General features: G+C 46.2%; 1 protein-coding gene across 1 annotated transcript; it reads left to right on the top strand.

Moving 5' to 3' along the window:
• Positions 1 to 372: 372 nt before the first annotated feature.
• Positions 373 to 24,798, top strand: Lrrc52 (leucine rich repeat containing 52). The gene is made up of 2 exons (XM_004651950.2): positions 373 to 994; positions 24,473 to 24,798. Exons 1-2 carry the CDS (start codon positions 373 to 375, stop codon positions 24,796 to 24,798), a joined length of 948 nt encoding a protein of 315 aa, XP_004652007.2.

Raw genomic sequence — 24,798 nt, 5'->3', positions numbered from 1 at the left:
GCAGTCTCCTGAGACTGCTGACATCACAGAAGTGTCAACTGGCAACCTCATTGTCAGGTGGCTCTCCCCTGGCTCCCCTTCACTTGCGAAGGCAGGGAGAGGGTGAGACCTTTCAAAGGAGACCAGCGGGCAGGCGGCCAGGGACAGTCTGGGCTGCACAAGTAGGGGCCACCACGCCGGCCGGCGGCGGCAGCGGCGGGGCACCGCGCCTCGCGTCTCAACTTCTGTTCAGTTCTCCTGTAATGGAAAATTGCTTTGCACAAAGCTAGAGTGTTACAGTTTTTTCCAGCACCCCTCCCGCTGGCTCCCAGGCAGCCTTCAGACCAGAGGGACAGCAGGAAGGTGCAAGGAGGGATGTTGTGGCTCCTTGCTATGTCCCTTTCTGCAGGACCTGGCCCTGGATGGCTACTCTTTTCATTTGGAATGGGGCTGGTATCCGGGTCAAAGTGTCCAAAGAATTGTCTGTGTCAAGGCCAAGAGGTGTCCTGCATAGGGAAGCAGCTAACAGAATACCCCGTTGACATTCCCCTGGACACCCGGAGGCTGTCCCTGAAGGACAATAGGATCACTACTCTGCCAGCTATGCAGCTAGGACTCCTCAGTGACCTTGTTTACTTGGACTGTCAGAACAACCGGATTCGAGAAGTGATGGATTATACCTTCATTGGGGTCTTCAGACTCGTCTACCTTGACCTCAGCTCCAATAACCTAACCTCCATCACCCCATCCAGTTTCTCAGTGCTCAGCAGCTTGGTGCACTTGAGCATAGCCAACAACCCTCACCTGCTATACCTTGACAAGTACACTTTCGCCAACACCAGCTCCTTGAGGATCCTGGACCTCAGAAACACCAGCTTGCAGACCTTGGAATATACTGGCTTTAGTCACCTGACGGTACTGCAGACCCTATATCTGAGTGGAAACCCCTGGAAATGCAACTGCTCTTTCCTGGAATTTGTCATTCACTTAAGAGTGTCTCTTCTGAACCAACCAGGTGAGGGACTGACCGGGTGTGGGGAAGTGGATGTGACGGTGTAAGAGAACTTGGTTCCAGAAAGGGCGAATCAAGAGAGGGTCGTGAATGGTAGGGTGGGAGCTGGGTGGAATGGATCGAAACCCCTCTTACTTTACTGCTTGGCCAGGCAAATCCTTGGGTTGACTGGAGAAGTGCTGTAACTTGATGAAAAATTTCCTGATAAGAATCTGTAGTGCTGAGTAATGGTTGAAACTTATCTGTGTCCTTACAACAGTCACCATTTCTCTGTCCGTCAGTTTCCTGACCCATAAAGTCAGCACAATAATATTACCTAATATACAGAGACGTGTCCAACAAAGTGATGTCCATGGGAATGGTGAAGTGTCATAATTACAAAAGATCAGATTATACAGAGACACTGGTCCCCGATGGTACAGTGTTTTAATCTGAATAATGTAGCGACTGAATTTCTTTTCAGGATCTAAAATAGATTTAGTCATCAGTAGACAATAAGGACGCCATCAGGGATATGATATGTAGAGGGAAGAGTTCAAATGAGAGAGGAAAGGAGAAAGGAAGGCCTTTTGAGGGCTGTGTCCTTCCCACAGTAAGGAGGGGAGGGTGGCATGGATCAGGGCAGGTTAGGTCACAGTGCTCATTGTGTTAAGCAGGGAGATTCCGAAGCCTCACATGGCTGAGTTCTAAGCTAGACTCTATCCACAGAGCCCTCCCCCCCCCCCCCCCCACCGGTCGCTGCAGCTTCTCGGTGGCTCACAGGCTCACCTCACAGGGACGGTCACCGTCCTGTCCTGTCCTGTCCTGTCCTGCTCACGTCCTTCGATCTCCCTCTCCACTGGTGATGCTGGGACCGAGTGTAGTCAGGGCATTAGAGACATCAAAAAAACATCACAGAAAGCCTAGAAGCCGCCCACATCAAATCCCATCCACATAGCAGAGCCTAAGACCATTCCTGGAGAAAAACATGACAGACCTCAAGAACTGGAGGAGAGGGTGTGTGGTGACCCCAAGAAAAAAAACCTGCCCTCCTGACTTCCACGGAGGGGGGAGAGGGGGAAGCACCTTTTGAAAGGCCTTCTAAGCAGGGAGTAGACTAGGGTGAAGCAAGCCAGGACCCCTAAGGTGCAGAAGGTCAGGAGGCTCCGGGAGGGAGGGAGGGAGTGCCTCCTTCCTTGCCTGCGGCGCCCTGGCCAGCTGGCCCAGCTAGCAGCCAGCTGCTCGGGCTTGAGTTGCTAGACTAACCTTGTCGGACCACCTTCTAGACACCTGTCCCCTCGGCCAGGTACTTCAGCCTGAGCTGTTAAAATAAACCCAAAGGAACGAGCTTCGTCAGACCCCGACCTCAACGGCAGTAAAGCGTCAAAGAAGACAGGAGCTGCGATCTGGTCAGGTTTCTCTGGAGTCTGTGCAGCTTCTCTGGGAGTCAAGGAGAAGGATCCTACTGACCCACCATCCCTGTGGCCATGACCGTTTCTGGATTGCTCTGTGAAGGGTTAGTGTCAGTCAGGCATAAATGAAGCGCTCAATAGGGTTCTCCTGTCAGCATTCATGGACATGGCAGTACCTCTTCCTGCGCCTCCCCACGTGCATATACGTCTTCCCGGAGTAATGGCCGTTGGGTAGCCATGGTAACCTCCCACCCAGCTGCAGACACTGAACTAGCAAATCTCCCGCCCCCGCCCCGAAGCCCACCGCTTCACCACCCACACCACCGCCCTTCCTCGCACTTCTGACTGAACACTTGCGTCTTCTCAGAATGTTCAGGCTGACTCCTTTGGACTCCTTGACTTGAACAAAGATTATGAAACCTGCCTGTTTCACTGTATGCTTTCAAAGACAACAGAAGGAAAATCTGCCTTGCCAAGCCCGTAATCCTTCGTGAATAAAAAGTCTTGTCTTTTGAGATAGACAGAGTTTTCATCCACTGCCATTGGGGCCCACAGCTGCTCATCTTCTCCTTCGGCTCCGTTGTCCACTGGCCCACAGGAGCTCACCAGGCCCCTTTGAGGGGAGATACGGTCTCATAGTTCCAGTTTGAAATTGTTTTATCAATCAACATAAACGGGGCCAAGGCCAGAGAGGGATCTTTGCTGCTCAGAAGGCTTTTCTTTCTCACATGTGGTCTCATCTTCTCTGAGAGTCATACCAGCACTTAAATGTTGTGCCCTCAGTCTATGGAAGGGGTTAGCATTGACATTTCAAACATATCATTACATAAGAAAATAGGCTAAATTGACCAAGACAGATAAAAATTTTTAAAAAATTATTTCATATTCAAACCTATGCTAGTCATTTTGGGGTCACCGTGTCAAAATCCCTGAGACTTTAAAAGAGGAGTCATGTATTTTGGCTGACTTCTACAGATTTCAGTCCATGATCCGTTGACCTACTTGCCTCGGGGCCTGTGCAGGGCACAGGACGATGGTAAGAACACGTAGCAAAGGAGCTGCTCATCTCAGGTTGGTCCAAAACACACAGCAAGGGGGGAAAGGCCTGGAGTTCCAATAGACCCTTCAAGAACACGTCCTCGGAGTCCCCAGGGATCCAAGGTCATCTAACACAAAGGCCTTCTTAAGGTTCCATCATCTAGCAACAGTGCTATGGTCTAGGGACCAAGCCTTTGACATGTGACCTATGGGGAACATTTCAGATCCTAAGTCTTGTTCTCATGGATTATGCCATCTCTTAAATATGAAAATCAGGCCGGGAGTGGTGGCGCATGCCTTTAATCCCAGCACTCGGGAGGCAGAGGTAGGGGGATCACCGTAAACTCAAGGCCACCCTGAGACTACATAGTGAATTCCAGGTCAGCCTGGGCTAGGGTGAAACCCTACCTCAAAAAGCAAAAACTAAAAAAAAGAGAGAGAGAGAGAGAGAGAAAATCACATGGTAAGTATTATTTTGCATTGGTATAGTTGTAAATAAAAGTCATGTTATAAGCATGTATCCACAACATCTACACATCAGCTTTATTTCCTAATCTGACAAGCACTTGGACTTACCAAAGATCATTTCCTTTTTTGCTTTTTTTGTTTTTTGTTTTTTGTTTTTTTTTTTTTTTTTTTTTTTTTTTTGGTTTCTCAAGGCACGGTCTCACTCTAGCCCAGGCTGACCTGGAACTCACTAGGTCTCAGGTGGCCTTGAACTCACGGTGATCCTCCTGCCTCTGCCTAAAGATCATTTCCTTTTATTTCTTAATTTCTTTCCTTTTTTGAAGAAAGCCCAACATCCTGGCCTTTTTTTCTTTTTTTTTTTACTGAGAGACAGAGACAGTAAGAACAAGAGTGAGAGCAAAAGCCAGGTGTGGTGGTACACACCTTTAATCCCGGAACTTAGGAAGCTGTAAGCTCAAGGCCACCCTAAAACTACATAGTGAAGTCCAGGTCAGCCTGAGCTATACTGAGATCGTACCTAAAAAAAAAAAAAAAAAAAAAGGCTGGAGAGATGGCTTAGCGGTCAAGGAGCTTGCCTGAAAAGCCAAAGGACCCGGGTTCTATTCCCTAGGACCCACATTACCCAGATGCACACAGTGGTGCATGTGTCTGGAGTTCATTTGCAGTGGCTGGAAGCCCTGGTGTGCCCATTTTCTCCCTCTCTCTCTCTCTCTCTCTCTTTGCCTGTTTCCCTCTCTCAAATAAACAAATAAAAAATAATTAGAAAAAAAAAGAGTGAGAGCAAGAGAAAGAAAGAGATTTGGCACTCCAGGGCCTCCAGCCACTGTAATCAAACTACAGTTGTGTACATTTACAACTTTGTGCATGCATCACCTTGTGCATCTGGCTTACATGGGAATTGGGGAGTCAAACATGTGTCTTTAGGCTTTGCAGGCAAGTGTCCTAACCATTAAGCAATCTCTCCAACCCACAAAGATTATTTTCATTAGGAACAGGCACCAACCATAATGAAGTCATTACAGTATCCTCTTGCTAACCCAGTCTTCACCTTAATATACTCAAACTTTAAAAGGATAAATCTAAGCTTACTTTAGTGTGGGCATTCATTCTCATTCTTATTAAATTCTCTTATTCATTCTCATTCTTCCTTAAACACACACTACCACAAACAAGTACATATGCAGACATGCAGACATATAAATACATGAACACAAATACAAACACAAAAGTTTGCCATGCACATGGCATGCATATATACCAGCCATACACAAGCATACATATACAGTACTATATAGCATATTCACATACATACATAAAAATGTATAACTACACATTCATGCTCATGCACACAACATATACACAAGGTTGAACACACAGTAAAATTCACTGGAAGCCTCTGTTGCCCTTTAGCCAGACTTTAATGCAAAGGAAGATATTTATTTCATTTGACTCTCCTGTAATGATGCCACAGAGTAGAGATATCTTTGCTATTGACAAACATTCTTGGTGACCCTTGAACTTTGCTATCAAAATGATAATCTTGACATGTTCTAGAATGACACTCACAAATCTCTCCCCAGACATCTGCAGTTCAGGATCTGGGAAGGATTTCTATAAAATGAGCAAAATAACCTGGTTGTTTTTAAACGAGAACTAAATTTAATAACAAACTCACTTGAAATTCAAGAAATTTGCCCTGCACATAAGTTTAAGGACAGGATGACTGAGCAATGTCAGTGTATATATCCCTCGTACAGCAAGGCAGTAAGTGACAGACTTCCATGGTGTCACTCAGTTCATCTGTGGATCCTTTAAATGTGTGTGGAGAGTCCCCTATGTGCTTAACACTTGCTGGTGTAACCGAGGCAGGATTTGAAGCTATGTACAGAGGCTCACATAACTCTAGGTCATTAGCACCATCGACATGTCCCATGGGCAGGTCAGGCACAGCAGAGCTAAAGAGAGGAGACAGGCCAGGATGTCTCTGGACATGTGCTTAGTTCAACCTTAGCTATAAGTAATAAAGGACAGCCACCATGCAGGCAGTAGGGCCCAGTGGTAAGAACAAACTCTGGAGAAAAATCAGACTTAAGTTATTATCCTTACCCTACCACTTACTATCTGTAGGGTATCAGAGGAGTTATTTAACCTCTTTGAACTTCAATTTCCTCATCTTAAGACAGGGATAATAATAGAACCAACCTACCTAGGGCTGTCATCATGATGAAATGGGAACATTCAGGAACTGCTATTAGCATGGAGCTTGACACACCATAGGCACTCCATAAACAAATGGTCGGTAGGTGAGAGAAAATACAGGATAACAAAGAAGAGTTGGCATCGGCCAAGTGGCACCCGGATGAGCAGTGGCTCAGCACAAATGGGCCACTGAGATGAGTGTCCTGTCTAGGAGACAAGACTTTAGAGAGGCGGAATGTGGGAAGGTCAGAAGAACCTTGGATTCTAACCCATGAGGAATGGGGAAAGGGGATTCCTGAAAGGAACTGGTTACTAGATAAACTATAAGCAAAGAGTTCCAGGCCCTAAAAATTCAGCACAATGGCTATGCCAGAGACAACGCAATCTGGACCTTAAAGATCTACCTAATAAAACCTCAAGTTTTAGGCTGGAGGGATGGCTTAGCGGTTAAAGCACTTGCCTGCAAAGCCGAGGGATCCAGGTCGGATTCACCAGTGCCCACATAAGCCAGGTGCACAAGGTGGCACATGGGTCTGGAGTTTGTTACAGTGGCCAGAGACCCTGGTGTGCCTATTTCTCTCTCTCTCTCTCTCTCTCTCTCTCTCTCTCTCTCTCTGTGTGTGTGTGTGTGTGTGTGTGTGTGTGTGTGTGTGTCTTTCTCTCTGCCTCTCTCTCTCTCTCTCTCTCTCTCCAGTAAATAAATAAAATATTAAAAACAACCTCCATTTTCAGAGGCAGGCCTGCATGTACAGCTTCCAGGGATGGAGACAAGAAAGTCCTCGGGCTGTGGGGTGACACACCTTAGGAGAAAAGTCACCTGGGAGGCAGAATTTTCTAGTTTGAAAGCGATAACCAATGCTTCCCCATCTGTTCCCTGCCACTAAGCTAAAATCAACACCCTTTTTGGTCCCCCTACAAAGTCATGACTTTGAAAAGTTCCCTGCAAAAATACTTAAACTCTTGGAGAAAATAATGCAAGTGCCCCCAAACATTAATCAGCTGGGTGTCAGAGGAAGGCATGAATCCTTGTGATAGTTAATTAACCAAGATTTATTTATTTATTGAGAGAACTTAAAAAGACAAGAGAGGGCTGGAGAGATGGCTTAGCGGTTAAGTGCTTGCCTGTGAAGCCTAAGGACCCCGGTTCAGGGCTCAATTCTCCAGGACCCACGTTAGCCAGATGCACAAGGGGGTGCATGCATCTGGAGTTCATTTGCAGTGACTAGAAACCCTGGCGTGCCCACGCTCTTCTCTCTCTCTCTGCCTCTTTCTCTCTCTGTCTGTCGCTCTCAAATAAATAAATAAAAATAAACAAAAGAAAAAGACAGGAGAGTAATAATATGTCCTTCCCCTGCCTGATATGGTGGCACATGTCTTTAATAACTGCAGTGCTCATGAGGCAGAGGTAGGAGGACTGCTATGAGTTTCAGACCAGCCTGGAGCTACAGAATGAATTGTAGGTTAGTCTGGGCTAAAATGAGACACACCTAATACTTCACAAAACAGAATATTGAAAATTTTCCAAATTGGCAAGAGACTTAATGCTATAATCAAAGGTCTGAATTGAAAGAAACCCTCAGATGGCACATGAACCAGAGATACTGAAAGCACTTAGTCTTCACAGAATTCACACATTTACTTTCCAAATGCTAAAGATATAGCAGAAACAGAAATAGGTTATAATGTGCCAGGCACAGGTGCTCTATCAAGCCCTGCATTTCCTTTTTAGTCCTGGTCAGCAAATAAGGAAACTAATTTCTTGCTGAAGCTGTAATTTTCCAGTCATTATTGCTATTTGAAGGTGAGAGTGGCAATCAAGTTTTTCCCAGGATATTCATTTTCCCTAGTGGGACAGGGTTAAATGTCTCATGTTCTCAGAATCTCACTCAGCATTGAGCTCCTGGCCTCCTACATCTGCTTCCCCTCAGCTCTTAAAATCCAGTCCAATGGATTCTAGCAGAAGTTTCTCCACCAGTGAAAATAGTTTGTATATGTAGTATCCAATATAGGCAGAATTAACATTGTGAAGATGGCAATCCTACCAAAGGCAATATACAGATTTAATGCAATTCCAATGAAACTACCAAGATTGTTCTTCACAGAGATAGAAAAAATGATCTCAAAATTCATATGAAAAGCAGAAGGACTCTGATATCCAAGCATGTCCTGAGCAAAAGAAACACCTCTGAAGGCATCACCATACCTGATCTAAAGCTATATTACAAAGCCATAGTAATAAAAACAGCATGGTACTGGCATAAAAACAGGAGTATAGGCCAATGGAATAGAATCAAGGACCTGGACTTTTGGTCAAGTAACTACAGCTACTTAATATTTGACAAAGGTTCTAACAAAATAGCCTGGAAAAAAGACAGCATCTTCAACAAATGGTACTGGACAAACTGTATAACCATATGCAGGAAATTTAAACTTGATCCACACATCTCACCATCAACAATACCGAAGTCCAAATGGATCAAAGACCTCAATATAAGGCCAGAAACTCGGCTACTGCTGGAAGAAAATATAGGAGGAACTTTCCATGATATAGGAATGGAAATAGACTACCTGAACAAAACCCCAGTAGCACAGGATCTTAAACAATCACTCGGCCAATGGGATCACATGAAGCTGAAAAGTTTCTTCAATATAGTAGCCATTTACTGTATTTGGCTACTGAGCTTGTGAAATTTAGGTAGAGTATTAATGAATTAAATCTTCATTTTTTTGCTGCATTTCAAATCATTGAAACACTCTCATGGGTTAGCGGCACATGTAGTGGTCAGAGAAAGCTGAAGCTGAAGCTTTCAAGTTCCACGTTGTGTTAGTTTTTGTTGCTGTGACAGGACAACTTAAAGGAGAAAAGACTTCCTGGGGCTCATAATTTCACAACTGTCAGTCCATGGCGGTGGACTCTATTGTTTCTAGGCTTATGAAGAGGCAGTACATCAGGACAGGACAGGACGGTCTGAGCAGAGTTCCTCACCTCATTGTGCTGTGACGCAGAGACACAAAGGGGGAGGGATGGAGATGGAGACTATTCTTCAAGGGCACACTCCTGGTGACTTATGTCCTCCAGCGAGGTCCCACTTCCTCCTCTCCCTGCCTCCCAATAATACCATCAAATTATGAATCACTAATGGCTTAATCCATTTATTATGTCAGAGACCTTATGGTTCAGTCACTTCACAAAGACCCCATACTTGAACATCATATTAGGGACCAAAGTTTCAACACACAGGTGTTTGGGGTGGGGGCACTTCAAACCCAAACCATAGAAAATGTCCTCACAGGTAAGTGTCTATTGAATCTGGCTAAGCATGGAGATATTCGGACATCCAAGTTCAAGGATTCTCTCCACTACCATATTTCTTTGATATTGGGCATATCAATTTATCTCACTTCAAAGCATTTATTATATGCTCATTATGTGCATAATATTGCATGTAATGTGGTGAAGGCCTTATCATAGAAAAAATAAGTCAAAATCCATGCCTTTAACATGTCGACCTAGAGTTGTAAGAGACATAAAATAGAGTTGAAAGGCAGGAAGCCCCACCAAGATCACAGCAATGCTACCGTGTGATTTGGGAAAAGCTACTTCCCCACTTTGAATCTCACTTTTCTTGTCTTTAAAATAGAGGAACAGAGCCAGTTGTGGTGATGCACACTTTTAATCCCTTCACTTGGTAGGCAGAGGTAGGAAGATCACTGTAAATTTGAGGCCACCCTGAGGCTACATAGTGAATTCCAGGTCAGCTTGTGCTAGAGGGAGACTCTACCTCAAAAAAAAAAATAAAAATAAAAAATAAAATAAATAAGTAAATAATAAAATAGAAGAGCAGGATTTAAAATTCTCAAAGGCCCCCTTATAATTCCAGGCTTCAGAGCTAAATAGGAAGATAGGAGGCCCATGATGTAAGAGGAGAGCAGGGGTCCTAGGTAAATAAGTGCATGATGGGTAAAAGTGGAGACAGGCATTTATTGTTCCTAGTGAAGAGTTGCAGCCACACAGGACAGGCAATGAAGAAGCAGGCAGCCTCTAACTCCTGCACTCTTCTACCCCCTGTATTAAGCCCCCTCAACGTAGCCTCAACCCAATGAGAATCCGTGCTCCTGAGTCTCCTCCCAGACCCAACCTGCTCAGACAGACATCCCCAAACTCCAGTGAGCACAAGCATCCCAGGCCTTACCTCCTGAGATGTGGAGTCAGTGACAGGTCAAGTCTCCTTAGACCTCTTCTCAGGAAGCCTGTGGCAATGTCCTGTGTTATAGAGCTATTCCAGCAAATGAATAAAGTGATTCAGACTGAGATGTTAATGGCTAATAATGTTTTGAAATGTCTCATTCATAAGGCATTTGCAAGTTGATAGGAAACAGCAAGAATCCGTAAAGTGATTGTTTACCAGAGGTAGGAGTGGGGCAGTGTCAGGACAAGAGTCTCTTTGTGTCAGCTCTTAAATTATAGTCCTTCGGCAGTCCTAATTGAGCCCAATGGTAAGGCCCAAATATCAAGGAGGAATCTGGGCAAGGGTGCCACAGAGGCGGGTAGACAAAGCCACTCAAGGACATCTGCAGGGAGCAGATGGGCTGGGTCATGTGCTGCCTCAGGTCCAAGTCAATTTGAGGGCATTTTGAGCAGAGAACATCTTAGTTTTATTCCAAGGTGATTTCATCCTGTATTCAGGCAGCTGTAATAGGATAATAGCCCCATTTCAACCCAACAAGAACGAAGTCATCCACAATGTGCCAAAACTTAGATTTCCAGAATGAATTCAGGCCTTGCACTATTCCACTATTGCCATTAACCCAGCACCTCCATCAGAGAAATTGAAATAAAGACCAGAGGCCAAGAGAAAATGGGAGGGGAGGGGAAGGGAGGAGTAGGGAGAACGAGAATGGGCTTTTAGGCAGCAGACAGTTCTGAAGCCTGAACTCCTCTGCCAGCCTTGCTCTCCCGTGTGACAACAAACTCCCTAGCCCTGAAGACTCCTGAAGCAAGCCAGAATGGCATCCTGGGGGTAACTGAGTTAATATGCCCCAGACATTGAAAAACTCCAAGGCAGGATGAGAATGGCCAGCAGGGTGGCTTAGGAAAGATTCCTAGTGACTCTGATGTGTTCTTGACTCAGCCCAAAGGGAATCCACAGGAGTAAGCCTTTTGAGGGTCTTTCAGTCTCAGAAACACTAGAGCCCTCCCTGTGAGACCTCAGGCTTCCCAGCACCACTTCTGCCTGGGGAAGTCAGAAGTGCAAGGCTGGCCAAAGCAGATAACCTGAGTTTTCCATATCTAGAGGTCAAGAGCTCCCAGCTAAAGGAAGCCAGAAGAGTGGATGCGGCTAGAAAGACAAACAAGGGTCCATCCATGCAGGGCCTTGAATGATTTCTCTAGAATCCATGCAATACATCTTGTGAAGCCCCATCCTCTCACTCCCCGCCCCCCTCCCCAAGAGACAGACAAATCTGGGGTAGTGCTAGGAAGGAGACCCCACGGGCATCCCGGGGGACAATGAATGGTGGCCTGTAGCAACAATGAGACTGGGTGAGGACAGTCAGGAGGAGAAAAGCTGGAAGGTGGAAATGACAGGACTTGGGGCTGAACGAGATGCTTGCATGGCTCTTTGTATTTCCTTTGTCACTTCGGGTACAAATGTATCATTAGTAATAAGTTGCATTAATTTAACCTCTGTCTTTCTATGATAACATGTCTGTACCTTTAGAAAATAGCACAAGGCCTGACAAAGAGAAAATACCCAGTAAACATATATTAAATTGATGAATGAAATATAGAAAAATAAAAGGAAGGGAAAATCAGGAATTGCTCTTAAGGTTCTGGCTTGGATATGTAGGCAACTCGCCCATATAAAGACTTCTAATAGCTTTCCACCCACCGCAATGAAATACTTAACATAATTAACTTATAATGAGGACACATTTATTTTGGCTCGCAGTTCTTAGCCCATAGTTGATTAGCCCCTTTGTTCTAGGCTCGTAGTCAGACAGCACATCGTGGTGGGAGCATGTGGCAGAGCAAAAGTCTATATCACAGGTCAGGCAGTCAAGAGGAAGAGGACAGGGTCACATGATCCCCTTCACAGACACACCTACAATGACTTGAAAACCTCCCTCTAGGCTCCAGCCCCTAGGGGTTACACCACTCTGAATGGCGGTGGCCCACGCGTGTGATCCCAGCACTCAAGAGGCAGAGGCAGGTGGACTACAGTGACTTCAAGACCAGCACGGATGACACGGTGAACTGCAGACCATCCCGCACTACAGAGTGAATCAACTCTGTCTCAAAATAACAGCGACAACAAAAAGACTGGAATTAGTCACGGGAAACAAACACTGGCCATTCTCAAGATATTTACTTTTTTTAAACTAATTTGTCATTTTTTAAACTTTTTAAAATTTTTACTGATGACTTCCATAAATACAGACAATATACTATAATCCTAATCCCCTCATGCTATCAGTTTTTGCCCTCCCAAATCTCTCGTCCTCTGAATCCCTTCTATTTTTGATGTCATCAGTTTTTCCTCCTGAGATGCAGGTCCTGTGTAGGTAGTGTCAGCCACTGTGAGGTCATGAATATCAAGGCTACTTTGTGTCCATAAAATAGTAATGTAAGCAGTCCCCCCTTTCCTTTGGCTCTTACATTTAAACATTGTTTCCAACACCCCCCTTTTTTTTTTTTTTTTTTTTTTTTGGTTTTTTGAGATAGGGTCTCACTTTAGCTCAAGCTGACCTGGAATTCACCTGTAGTCTCAGGGTGGCCTTGAACTCATGGCAATCCTCCTTTCTCTGACTCCCAAGTTCTGGGATTAAAGATGTGTGCCACCACATCCGGCTCTACCACCTCTTCTGCAATAGACCCTAAGCCTTGGAGGGTGTGAGAGAGATTTCTCACTGAGTGCTAAACACTCCACTGCCATTTCTCAGCACTATGGAGAATTTTGAGTCTCCCCAGTGGTCAATGCCATCTGCAAAGAGAAGCTTCTCTAACCAAACTGACAGTATCATTAATATATTGGCATAAACATAAGTGTTTAGAAGGCAGTTTGGTGGGCATAATATATGCATTCAGCCAAACAACAGTAGTAGTTTCCTCTTAGGGCTTATGACCTTCTAAGCCATAGGTTTTTGACTAGGTTTTCAGTACCAGGAATGACTTCTCTCCCATGGAGCAATCCTCCAGTCCAAGCAGAAAACAGTTGGTTTCCCCCATAACAGACATGCCACCATTGCACCAGTTGATACATTTAGCCTGGCTGACCAGCTGTAAGGCTTGCAGGCTTCTGATAAAGACCATTCACAACTTTTCTTTCCCAAAAGGCTCTGTGCTGCATAACTCTTTCAGCATCCCAACAGCTGGTCAACAGGGAGGAGGTTTCCAGCTCAGCTCCAGTTTGATTTCTCAGTGATCTGCAGCCCTAGCATGTGGAGTCTTCAGCAATAAGGTCCTACCATCTAGTTCTGATTGGCAACCCAAAGTTTTAGTAATAGCTTATAATGTTTTAAGGGAATCAGGGACTCTCCTCGCCAAGAACTCGCTGCAAAGTATCCCACCCCTGGCACTGAAATTTTTCTAATAATAATCTATGGTTCCTGGGTGCAATATTACCCACCTCCACAGGATGCTTTCTGAGCAGACTTATTAACATATGTGTTTTTAAAATTAATTTCTGTTTGTATGTGGGGGTACATGTGCCTCATTACACATGAGGTCAGAGGACAACCTTGGGGTGTTGGGTCCTCTCCTTTTACCTTGTTTAAGACATGTGATCTCTTGATGCATTGATGAGCTGGTCTTCAAGCTTTGGGATTCTCCTGATCCCACCACCTTCCATTGCCATAGGTGCCTTGGGATTACTGGCATGTGTGCCACTTTGCACCTGGCTTTACGTGGGTGCTGGAGATTCAGGCTTGCAAAGCAAGCACCCTTAACCATTTCATCTCCCCACCAATACTTTTTATTTTTTGTATTTTTTTATGAGAGACAGAGGGACAGAGAACTGGTGTGCCAGGGCCTTCAGCCACTGCAATCAAACTCCAGGCGCATGCGCCACCTTCTGCACCTGTGCAACCTTGCAAGTTGTGTCACCTTGTGTGTCTGGCTTACGTGGGACCTGGAGAGTTGAACATGGGTCCTCAGTCTTCACAGGCAAGTGTCCTAACCATTAAGCAACTTCTCTAGCTCTAGTACATTTTCTTGTAACAGTCAAGATGCTCTGACCCCAGCCTTTGGCCACAGTGAGATACAGGCATCATTAGCTCTATGTGATGGCTCCAAGAGGGGTAAAGAGCACAGCCTGGGCTTTAGTTCGTTCCAGTAGTTACTGAGCATCAACCTGGCACCAGGGCTTGGCCTCGGCACTGGGAATGCCACTGTGGACAGAAAAAGACATGCTGTGTGGACATTACATCCTACTTGGAGAGGAAGAGTTTAAACAAATTAATATATATGGTATGACATTAGGTGGTGAAAGTGCTATTGAGAAAAGCAAGGGTGGGGAGGAGAGGAGCATGCCTGGGATCGAGGGTAGGGCAGATACTTTACGCCAGGTGGTCCCGAAAAGGTGACATCTGATGAGACAACTGAGTGAAATGAGGCATAAACTATGGAATATGAAGTGAAGTGGAGAAGGGTCTTTCTAGACAGAAGAATTTGCACAGGCAAGGGCACTGCAGGAAACAGTTTGACTGATGTTTTGGAAGATGAGAATGGCTAGAGCAGAGTGAAGGAAGCGGACAAAGGGACAAAGTAGAAAACTAGTTAGAAGCCAGATCACACAGGGCCAGAAGGGTCACAGAATGCTTTTGATTGCATCTGACAGTGAGAAAGCCTGGGAGGGTTTTTAGCAGGAAAGTGACATGCTTTGACTGACAGTTGGCTCCCACTGCTATTTTGGGGGAGAGATTGTCAGGAAAAGCAGAGGAAAGTAACGGCCACCCATTGCCGGGGTAACCTCCTACCCTAGCTGAAGAGATTGAAGTCGCTAATCTTCTAGGCCAGTCCTCTGGGCGAGGGAGGTTGGCGGCTGGGATCGGAGTAGTGGCGTGCATGAGAGCAGTAAAGGATCAGGACACACTGGGAAGGGAGACTAGGCGGGTTAGCTTACATTTGGAACATGGAATCTGGGAGAAGCCACAAGGCCTCCTATTTTTCTGTGTGGTCTCCTGGGGGATGGTGGTGCATCTAACCCCTGAGAAGTTCTAAGTCGCTTGTCATCCATGAGGACAACTATCTCCCATCTAGTTGGTCTGAGCAGATGAGGGTTGTTAAGTATGTATAGTTCAAGGCCAAACTGACTAGAAACTATTTATCTTTAGTGACTACCCCCCCCCCCAGACTGTCGCACAGGGTCTCACGTTGTACCATGAACACCTACACAAGAAGATGCTGGCAAAGGCCTTAATCTTGGGGAGGATGAAGTCATCTGAAGTCTTTACACTAGCTCTTATTTTATTTACTTACTTATTTATTTATTTATGAGAGAGAGAATGGGCATGCCAGGGCCTCGAGCCACTGCAAACGAACTCCAGAGGCATGCACCACCTTGTGCATCTGGCTTATGTGGGTCCTGGGAAATCAAACCTGGGTCCTTTTACTTTGCAGGCAAGCACCTTAACTGATAACTGCTAAGCCATCTCTCCAGACCAACTAGGTCTTCTTTTATTGATGAGAGGAAAGGCTCTATCTCCTGTAGCAGTATCCTAGGTACTGGCAAGCACACAGGAAGAAATTGTGAGAAAAGGGGCAATTTGTGTCTCTATAGCATATGGAGGCAGTTGTACACAAGACTCTTCCCCTATCAAACACAAGAACAGCTAGGATAAGTTTGCTCAATTTCAAGTCTCTTCTGTATGTTGCAGTAGCCAATGAATCACATGTAACCTGTTTATAACTATGGACTTCCTATCCAAGAGGGAAACCAGGAATACCAGGTAAAGTCGTACTTTGTACAGGCCCAGATCATCCAAATTCTTAAGGTTTCAAGTTGGCAGGAGTGGTTTACACAGGAGCCAACAATGTATTCTATAAAAAGCCAATAGTAAATATTTTAGGCTTTGTGGTCTCTATGGCAACTACTCACCTCTATCATTAGCATAAAAAACAGCACTGGGGTATTGTGGCACCTGTCTTTACCCCAGTACTCAGGGGAGGCAGAGCTAAGAGGGCCACTGTGAGTTCAAGGCAAGCCTGGGACTACAGAGTGAGTTCAAAGTCAGCCTGGGCTACAGCAAGACCCTACCACAAGAAAAAAAACAAATAGCATTAGAAAAAATGTGAAAGAATGGAAGTGATTATATATCAGTAAAACTTTATTTAGAGCTGGAGAGATGACTTGGCAGTTAAGGCACTTGCCAACAAAGCCAAAGGACCCAGTTTCTAGTCCCCAGTACCCACATAAAGCCAATGCACCAGGTGGCGTATGAGTCTAGAGGTCCCTTGCAGTGGCTAGAGGCCCTGGCATGCCAATTTTTTCTCTCTCTCAATCTGCCTCTTTCTCTCTCTTGCAAATAAATAAAGTATTTTTAAATTTTTTAGAGTTTTTTTTAAAAGCTTTGTTTAGACAAACAAAAAGCTGGCTGGATTTGGTCCACAGGTTGTAGCTTACTGAACCCTGACATAAGACATGATAGGAAGACAGCTGGGCAGTGAAGTAATGGGGCTGCCGGTAGACAAAAATAGACGCCCCTTCTAGGAGCACATGTGTGACCCAGGAAGTGAGACAACTGTCTCCCAGTTGGTCACAGAATCACACGTAAAGGCCATGCTGGCCAATTGCCTTAGATGTTGTTGGACTGCTGCATTACCCAGTCTAGACGCCTTTATAGAGAATGAAGAGAGGTTGCCTGGTAATGTATGGTGGTAGGCCCTACCTCCTGGCTCAGGTGAGCCAGAAAGACGGCTGATTGCCCAGGCTAGGGGCTGTCTCAGGAAGAGGCTAGCCACAAGGCCAAATTCTGGGGGCTGAACTTGACCAAACATAGTGTTAGGATTAGATTTAAACCCTATGAAAGAAGGTCTCCCTCCCAGGAGGTACCCAGGTTGTTTGTGGACAAACAGATCTGGGGAAGATGTAAGAAGTCAGATCATACATTGATCTCGAGCAAAGTGGAGAGTGCAAGGATATTTTCAGGGGCCCAGCCACTCTACCTAACGAAGCTACCTGACTCCCTCTCATGTATTCAGCAGACGTTTGCTGGGATGCTGGGACACTGGGGCACGAAGGTGAGCAGAGATGGCCTCTGCTTCCAAACAATATTTGACAAAAACAATTACTGCCGGGCGTGGTGACGCACCCCTTTAATCCCAGCACTCAGGAGGCAGAGGTAGGAGGATTGCCGTGAGTTTGAGGCCACCCTGAGAATCCATAGTGAATTCCAGGTCAGCCTGGGCTAGAGTGAGACCTTACCTAGAAAAAAAAAAAAAAAAGTTACCATCTTTTGTCATCAGAGCTCTCGAACTTTCATGCTCACACTCTTACCTGCGTTTCTTCTCTGCACCACTAGAGGAGTGGCCCTGCCCTAGGCTCACCCTGAAGCCCATCCATTCCTGCTCCTCAGCGAGTGCGGAGCGACACGATAATCTGAGGTTCGCTGACCTATTGTGTTCCTCTATGATCCAAGCCTCCTTTCTTCCAGTCAAGCATCATGCTAAGGACTGTGACCCCAAGTATCAATAGTCATGGCATTTACCTCGCTCAACAGAACCAGGCTCTAGTATGTTAGGCATCTTCACAGATGTGGAAGGTACAACAGCAAACAAAACAGTTAGAATCCACAGCCAGAGTTTGTAACTGAGCAGTTAGAAGCAAACAAATGGACTCCACCGCATTGATAAATACATAGTTAAGCTCAAAGAAAAGGAAAAGTCAGGGATTGGGGAGATAGCTTAGCAGTTAAGGTGCTTGCCTGAGAAGCCTAAGGACCCATGTTCAACTCCACAGAACCCACATAAGCCAGATGCAGACACACAAGGAGACACGTGCATGCAAGACGGTACATGTGCACAGGGTGGTGCATGCATCAGGATTCCATTTGCATTGGCTAAGGCCCTGGTGCACCAATAATAAATAACTTTAATAAATAAATTTAAAAGAAATATATTCAGGGCTGGAGAGATGGCTTATAAGTTAAGGCAGTTGCTCAAAAAGCCTAAGAACCCAGGTTCAATTCCCAAGTACCCCAATGCTCAAGGTGGTGCATGTGTCTGGAGTTCATTTGCAGCGGCTGGAGGCCCTGGCATGCGCATTCTGTCTACATCTGCCTCTCTCTTTCTCTGTCAAATAAGTAAATAAAATTTTTTAAAATGTTCAGGCAATCTAGGACCTAATTAGACGACATGAGGGAAACAGGCTTTTTTTCTGAGAAAGTTGACTAAGTGTTTTAAAGCAAAAGAAATGGATTTTGAGATAGACCTTGTGGTATTGGCTTATAATCTCAGTTGCAAGGAATTAAAGTTCAAGGCCTACCTAGGCTTCAGAGTTCAAGACCTGGGAAACTTCGACCCTGTTTTAAGATTTTTTTTAAATTTTATTTATTTATTTATTTATTTATTTGAGAGCGACAGACACAGAGAGAAAGACAGATAGAGGGAGAGAGAGAGAATGGGCGCGCCAGGGCTTCCAGCCTCTGCAAACGAACTCCAGACGCGCGCGCCCCCTTGTGCATCTGGCTAACGTGGGACCTGGGGAACCGAGCCTCGAACCGGGGTCCTTAGGCTTCACAGGCAAGCGCTTAACCGCTAAGCCATCTCTCCAGCCCCCTGGTTTAAGATTTAAAAAGAAAAATTTAAAGACTCTAGACGTCACTTGGTGGTAGATGCTTAACCAACATGTACAAAGCCCTACGTTCAAGGCACTACTGCAGGAGGTCAAGTTGAAAGGGGGGGGGGGTGGAACTGGCATTTAGAGAGGTCACTGCAGTGTAATGGAGACGGAAGAGCTCCGGTGGCGCCCGCAGTTAGCACGCGGTACTTATATGACACAGAGGAAGTCCTCAAATTCCGTCCTCCCTCGCCCTCTGCCACACCCCTGAGGCTTACCTCTCCTCCAAGCCCTGAGCACAGAACCCTGAGCAGGGCCTGACTCCTCCCCACACCAAACCCCTAGATATCTGTAGCAGGACCTCTGCCCAGAACCGTAGTCCTCTTTGCAGGCCAAGGAAAGGAGCAGTTTCTAACAGAAGAAAGCCCTGGTTCAGGGCTGTTTCCTGAAAGGGGGCTTCACGGGCTACTGCACTAATGCGTGGTTCTGAGCCACAGACTCTCTGGTTCCTCATGAATCTTGTTCTTGAAAACATGTTTACTGCCTGTAAGCAACATTCTGTGAGCAGAAGCAAACAAGGTGATGTTTTATGTCTCCTTAGGAACCTTTTTCAAGAAGAAGTTAAGCATTAATAATGTCTACAGTTGTACCTGGGAGTTTTAACTGGGGCAGATGCACTGGGCCCACAGGAGCAGTCCTGAGGAAGAAGCTATCATGAGCTTAGACACCTGTCTATAATGTGAATGGAACCGCCTGGACTGGGAAAGTGCGTAGAATAAACAACGGCGTGGGGTAGCCCTGTGTTGGAGGGAAGATCTGATACAGTTTATTCTTTTCACAGCATGGGAATATTTAAAGATACCCAGTAGGGTGGTCCAGAGTGGATCTGACAGCTGAATTTTGTTTTTGTTTTTTTGTTTTCTAAGGTAGGGTCTCACTCTAGCTCAGGCTGACCTGGAATTCACTATGGATTCTCAGGGTGGCCTCGAACTCTCGGTGATCCTCCTACCTCTGCCTCCCGAGTGCTGGGATTAAAGGCGTGCGCCACCACGCCCGACTTGACAGCTGAATTTTGTACAGCACCCCATGTGGTACCCAGAACATATCAAGAACATCAAGACCAGTAGATGTGCACATAATCCCCAAAGTCAACATACTAGACTAGGAAAAGAATGTATGACTAACCAGCTGAGAAAAGGAAATGAAATAATACAAAAATAAAAGAAAAGGAAACAGGACATAAGTGGAACAAATAGCAAATTATTAGTTTTAAAGCCCAATCTATCAATAATTGTATTAAATGTCAACAGGCTGAGAAACAGAAAGTTTGCTAGCTTGAATGGAAACTCCAGCCACCTGCTACTCATACAAATGTCATCTTAAATAATGGAAACATTAAAATAAAGATGAAGGGCTGGAGGGATGGCTTAGCAGTTAAGGCATTTGCCTGCAAAGCCAAAGAACCCAGGTTTGTTTCCCCAGGACCCACATTAGCCAGATGCACAAGTGGGCGCATGTGTCTGGAGTTCATTTGCAGTTGCTAGAGGCCCTAGTATGCTCATTCTCTTTCTGTCTCTCTCCCTCTCTCTCTGTCCCTCTCCCTCTTTCTCTGTCAAATAAATAAATATAAAAGAATATTTTAAAATAAAAATAAAGCCTTTAATCCTAGCAGAGGTAGGATGACCACCATGAGTTTGAGGCCACCCTGAGACTACATAGTGAATTCTAGGTCAGCCTGGGCTAGAGTGAACCTTACTTGGACAAAAAAAAAAAAAAAAAGACAGAATCATATGGAATAGACTAATTCACAATTTGATTAGTGACTTACAGGAGGACTTTGAGGCAGAATGTGTCCAGGAAAATGAAAGTTCTTTCTCAAAGGAACTAGTAAATAACAAATAGATTAACAGAAACAGATAACAGATATTTATAGATAAAAAGTAAGCAAGAATATAGATCCCTATACCACCACAACTCAATGTACATTAAATAGAACACTGTATTCAACAAATAACACACATTTTCAGAGAACATGGAGAATTTACTAAAACTGGCCTTCCAGGCATAAAGCAAATTCTTAAGAAATTTCAAAGGAGAAAAATGACAAAGAGTTCATTTCTCTCACAGTAGAACTAAACTGGAATCCAATTTAAAAAAAAAAAAAAAAACTAGCGGCTGTGGTGGCTGAGTTAAGGCACTGGACTCGAAAATAAGCTAGAAAATCTCCAAATAGTTATGAATTAATCAATTTAGTCAACGAGTAACAGCTTTTGTTAACGGGAACAATAACGATAAGACATAATCTAGATCCAAAGGAAGGAGGAGCAAAGACACACATGGAAACATGGGCACAGGGCAGAATGCGGAGGTGCCTCCCTAAAGACACAGGAAAGGTTTTGGATGAGTTGGGGGGGGGGGGGCGGGGACAGTCACACTGTCCTCTGAATTAGGAGAAGAGATCATTGAAAAGGTCTCCTGGGAGTAGAAGGCTTTAAGCTACTTTGGGGTAAATGGGAAGAATTTGAACATTAGGAAACTGGGGGGGGTGGTGGTGGGGAAGATAACAGAGGCAGTTTAGTCAAAAGGAGTGGTGTGGCAAAAGGCCAGAGCGAGATCAAGGTACACGTAACCGGAGGTTCAGTGCGACTGCACAGCAGTGGGCTCCCGGGGTGCAGTATGGTGGGAAGGAAGGGGACAGAAGGGGGGCGCCTCTGAGTGACGGCAGGAAGGTCTGGGTGTTATTCTGAGGCCCACGGGGGTGTCGCGGGAGGTTTCTGAGCCAGGATGTAGCAGGGAAAAGGCGATCTGTGCGAGTGTGTGAAATGGACCAGGGCTTGTACACCTGCGAGACAGGGAGGGGACCTCAACCTCGACAGAGACGGGGGGAGGCGGGGGAGGGGGAGGAGGAAGCCGCCGGGGAGCCCCCCCCCCCCCCCCCCCCGCCGCCCACGCCCCTCGCCGCGCGGCAGCCTAACAATGCACTAAAAGCGCTGCCTAATTGCTCCTTTCAAAGTTAATGCTCCGAGATGGGGAAGTGTGTGTTTAATGTTTAGTCTCATCTCTGCCGCCCCAGCCCCAATTTGAAAGCCAAATCTTTTTTAAAAATAGAATGAGATAAGCCCCTAGACACAGCTCCTCCGACCCTCAGAATCCCACGTTTTCCTTTCTCAAGTTAAGTCTCTGACAGTTTGAGCAGGTGACCTGAACCCTCTCTCGCTTGAATTCTTGAGAAGAATTCTCTAGAAGCTTCTTCCCCAGCCCTATCCTTGCCCCCCCTCCCTTCCCCCCCCCACCCCAGCAAAGTTCCAGGATGCCCCAAGCTGGCTGAGGCACAGTCTGTGTTTCTGCCCCTTCTGTTCACAATCTCTTCTCCTCTGGGCGAGCACTCTCCTCTGGAGAAGGGTCACCCTCGGCGTTACTGGTCCACACTTAGTCCAGGGGGGCCAGTGCTCCTTCCCTGTCCTCCATCACCAGTGTGGCAGAGTCTGTGCCCTGCTTCCCCCCCTGTGTTTACAGCCTCCTCCAACAGGGAGCGAGTCTACAGTGGTATTGATGTTGTCGTTTTGAGACGTAACTTTCCTGCTGGTCACTGGCACAGGAATGGTGTCGCCCCTTGGCTCTTTCCACGTACCCAAACCCACCTACCTTCTCCCAGACAACTGCTTCTCCCGCTTGTAGTTCCTCTGCCTACGCCTGCCTCCCTGACTTCTTGGTCACAAAGAATAATGAAGCTTCCGCGAAAATTCACAGTTCTTACCCTAAAATTTAGAGGAAGCTTCTCTCTACCACAGCTTCTGGTTACTGTATCCCTCGGAAGGTACAAGACCCCCGAAAATACCTTAGCGCTGGTGTCTCTGTCTTCAGACTGTTGCCTAGATCTTGTGAGTTATCTAGAACTTTCAAGTAATGAAACTTTCTGAATCTTGGTTTCCTTATTTGTAAACCAGAAATGAAAATATTATGTGCAATGAGGTAGTGGTAAAACTTTAACCAGGCCTGGAGAGATGGGTTAGAGGTTAAGGCGCTTGCCTGTGAAGCCTAAAGACCAGGTTTTGATTCCCCGGGACCCACATAAGGTAGATGTATAAGGTGGCACGTGCATTTGGAATTTGTTTGCAGTGGCTTAGAGGCCCTGGCACCTGCCACACTTGTTCTCTCTCTCTCTTTCTCTGTCTCTCTTTTTCTCCTTCTCTCTCTGCCCCTCTCTCTCATAAAACATAGAAAACACTTTTTACAAAAAGAATTTAACCAGATAAAATCTATGAATCCGTACAAAATAAAAGCTTAGTAAATGGTAGCTACTACTGTGATCTCGATGTTGGTCATGTCCAGCCCCGGTCTTGACCCTGAGCTCCAGCTCATTTATAGTTATATGCTCACGTGATGGGGTGTGCTCACCTAGGCTCCCCACACGTGTACCTCAGCATCAGCCTGATGGAGAGTGAAGAACCAGAAACAACGCAGAGCCGAGGCTCTGACTCCCAGGTACTCTGCATGTGTGGCACAATAGCCCTCCTTGTCTCCTGTGCCTGTCAATCCTCTTAACTACCTTGAAAATAGGTATCACTCTTCGCACTTGTAAGATGAGAAAGTGAGACTCAGAGGAAATCAGGTGTCATGCCAAAGTCTGCATGACTGGCGACGGACAGGCTAGATCCGGGCCCTGGTCTGTCTAGCTCAAGAGCCCTCTTTCCTTCTGTGACATACGGAAGTCCACAGTGCTAGAGATGAGGGGCTCAGAGAAGAGGCGTTGAGTCAGCTGCTACACAGGACTGAAGATTCAGATCATCCCCCTGATCAGCCAGCGAGTGCCATCATCACTCTGAGAAGCACAACTGCTTCTCCTACTGGTTCTTTCTTTACCCGGAGCTCTCTGACTTCAGTACAGAAAGAAAGAAAAAGAAACAAAGAAACACTAGAGACATCTCCAAGAATCTTGTCTGCCCCCAGAGTTGAGCTGAATGGTGTTTGATTCTCTCGGGTGGCATTAGTGGCCTCTGTTAGTTGGCTTTCCCTCGACGTGACAAAATACCTGAGGGAAACGTCAGAGTAGGAAGGTGCCCCATCACTCTCACCAGCTGGGATGGAAGACTTTCCAGGAGGACACATCATATCCACACCATGACACGGTCCCTGACTGGACTCCGGTACCAGTGCAGAGAAAGGGACGCGGTGAAGAGGAACCGTAGAGTGTAGAAGAGGGAGGAAAGAGGTAAATATTGATGGGGCTCCAGCACTCTGCTTAAGTTTCGACCTCCCTTCCCCAGGTGGGGTCGCTCCTTCCCCGGGGTTGTTCAGCAGCAGCCCCCATTTTTAAGGTCGGAATGCCTCTTTCCTGGAGGCGAGATGTTGCACAGACACAAGACTTTTCAAACTTTATCCTGCCACCAAATGGGCCAGCCATCTTGTTGGGAAGCAGAAGGACTGGCATGGGTCAGAGAGTCTCCGTTTCTAACAGGGGACAGATGCCAACACTGCCAGCCCACAGGCTACCCGGAAACGGTGAGGACCCAGATAGATGACTGCCCCCACCCCTCGCCCCCTGGGCTTAGGACCATGGGAATCCTGCTGCTGTCTCAGCGCCTTGCCTGTTGTGTTCTTTTCCGTAGATAAATACAATGCCACGTGTGCGGAGCCCGCTGGGCTGATGGGGTGGCCCCTGGCAGAAGTCAGTCACCCGCTGCAGTACATGTGCATCACGCACTTGACCAACCAGGACTACACGTTCCTGCTGCTCATTGGCTTCTGCATCTTTGCCGCGGGCACCGTGGCCGCCTGGCTCACGGGCATGTGTGCAGTGCTGTACCAGAACACCCACCGCAGGTCCATGGGGGATGAGCCCGAGGAGGAGCCCATGGCTAAGGTGGAGATCAGCAGGCAGCTTTTTCTAGGCAGGTCTAGCTCAGACCAGGGGAGATTCCCTGAGGTGATTTAG

The sequence above is a fragment of the Jaculus jaculus genome, chromosome 1 (assembly GCF_020740685.1).
Source record: "Jaculus jaculus isolate mJacJac1 chromosome 1, mJacJac1.mat.Y.cur, whole genome shotgun sequence".
Lineage (NCBI taxonomy): Eukaryota > Metazoa > Chordata > Mammalia > Rodentia > Dipodidae > Jaculus > Jaculus jaculus.
This window is presented reverse-complemented; position numbering and strand designations above follow the sequence as displayed.

Coding starts and splice junctions, on each gene's coding strand:
- Lrrc52 (XM_004651950.2), top strand. CDS start 373: ATGTCCCTTTCTGCAGGACCTGGCCCTGGATGGCTACTCTTTTCATTT. Junction 995..24,472: donor GTCTCTTCTGAACCAACCAG/GTGAGGGACTGA, acceptor TCTTTTCCGTAG/ATAAATACAATGCCACGTGT.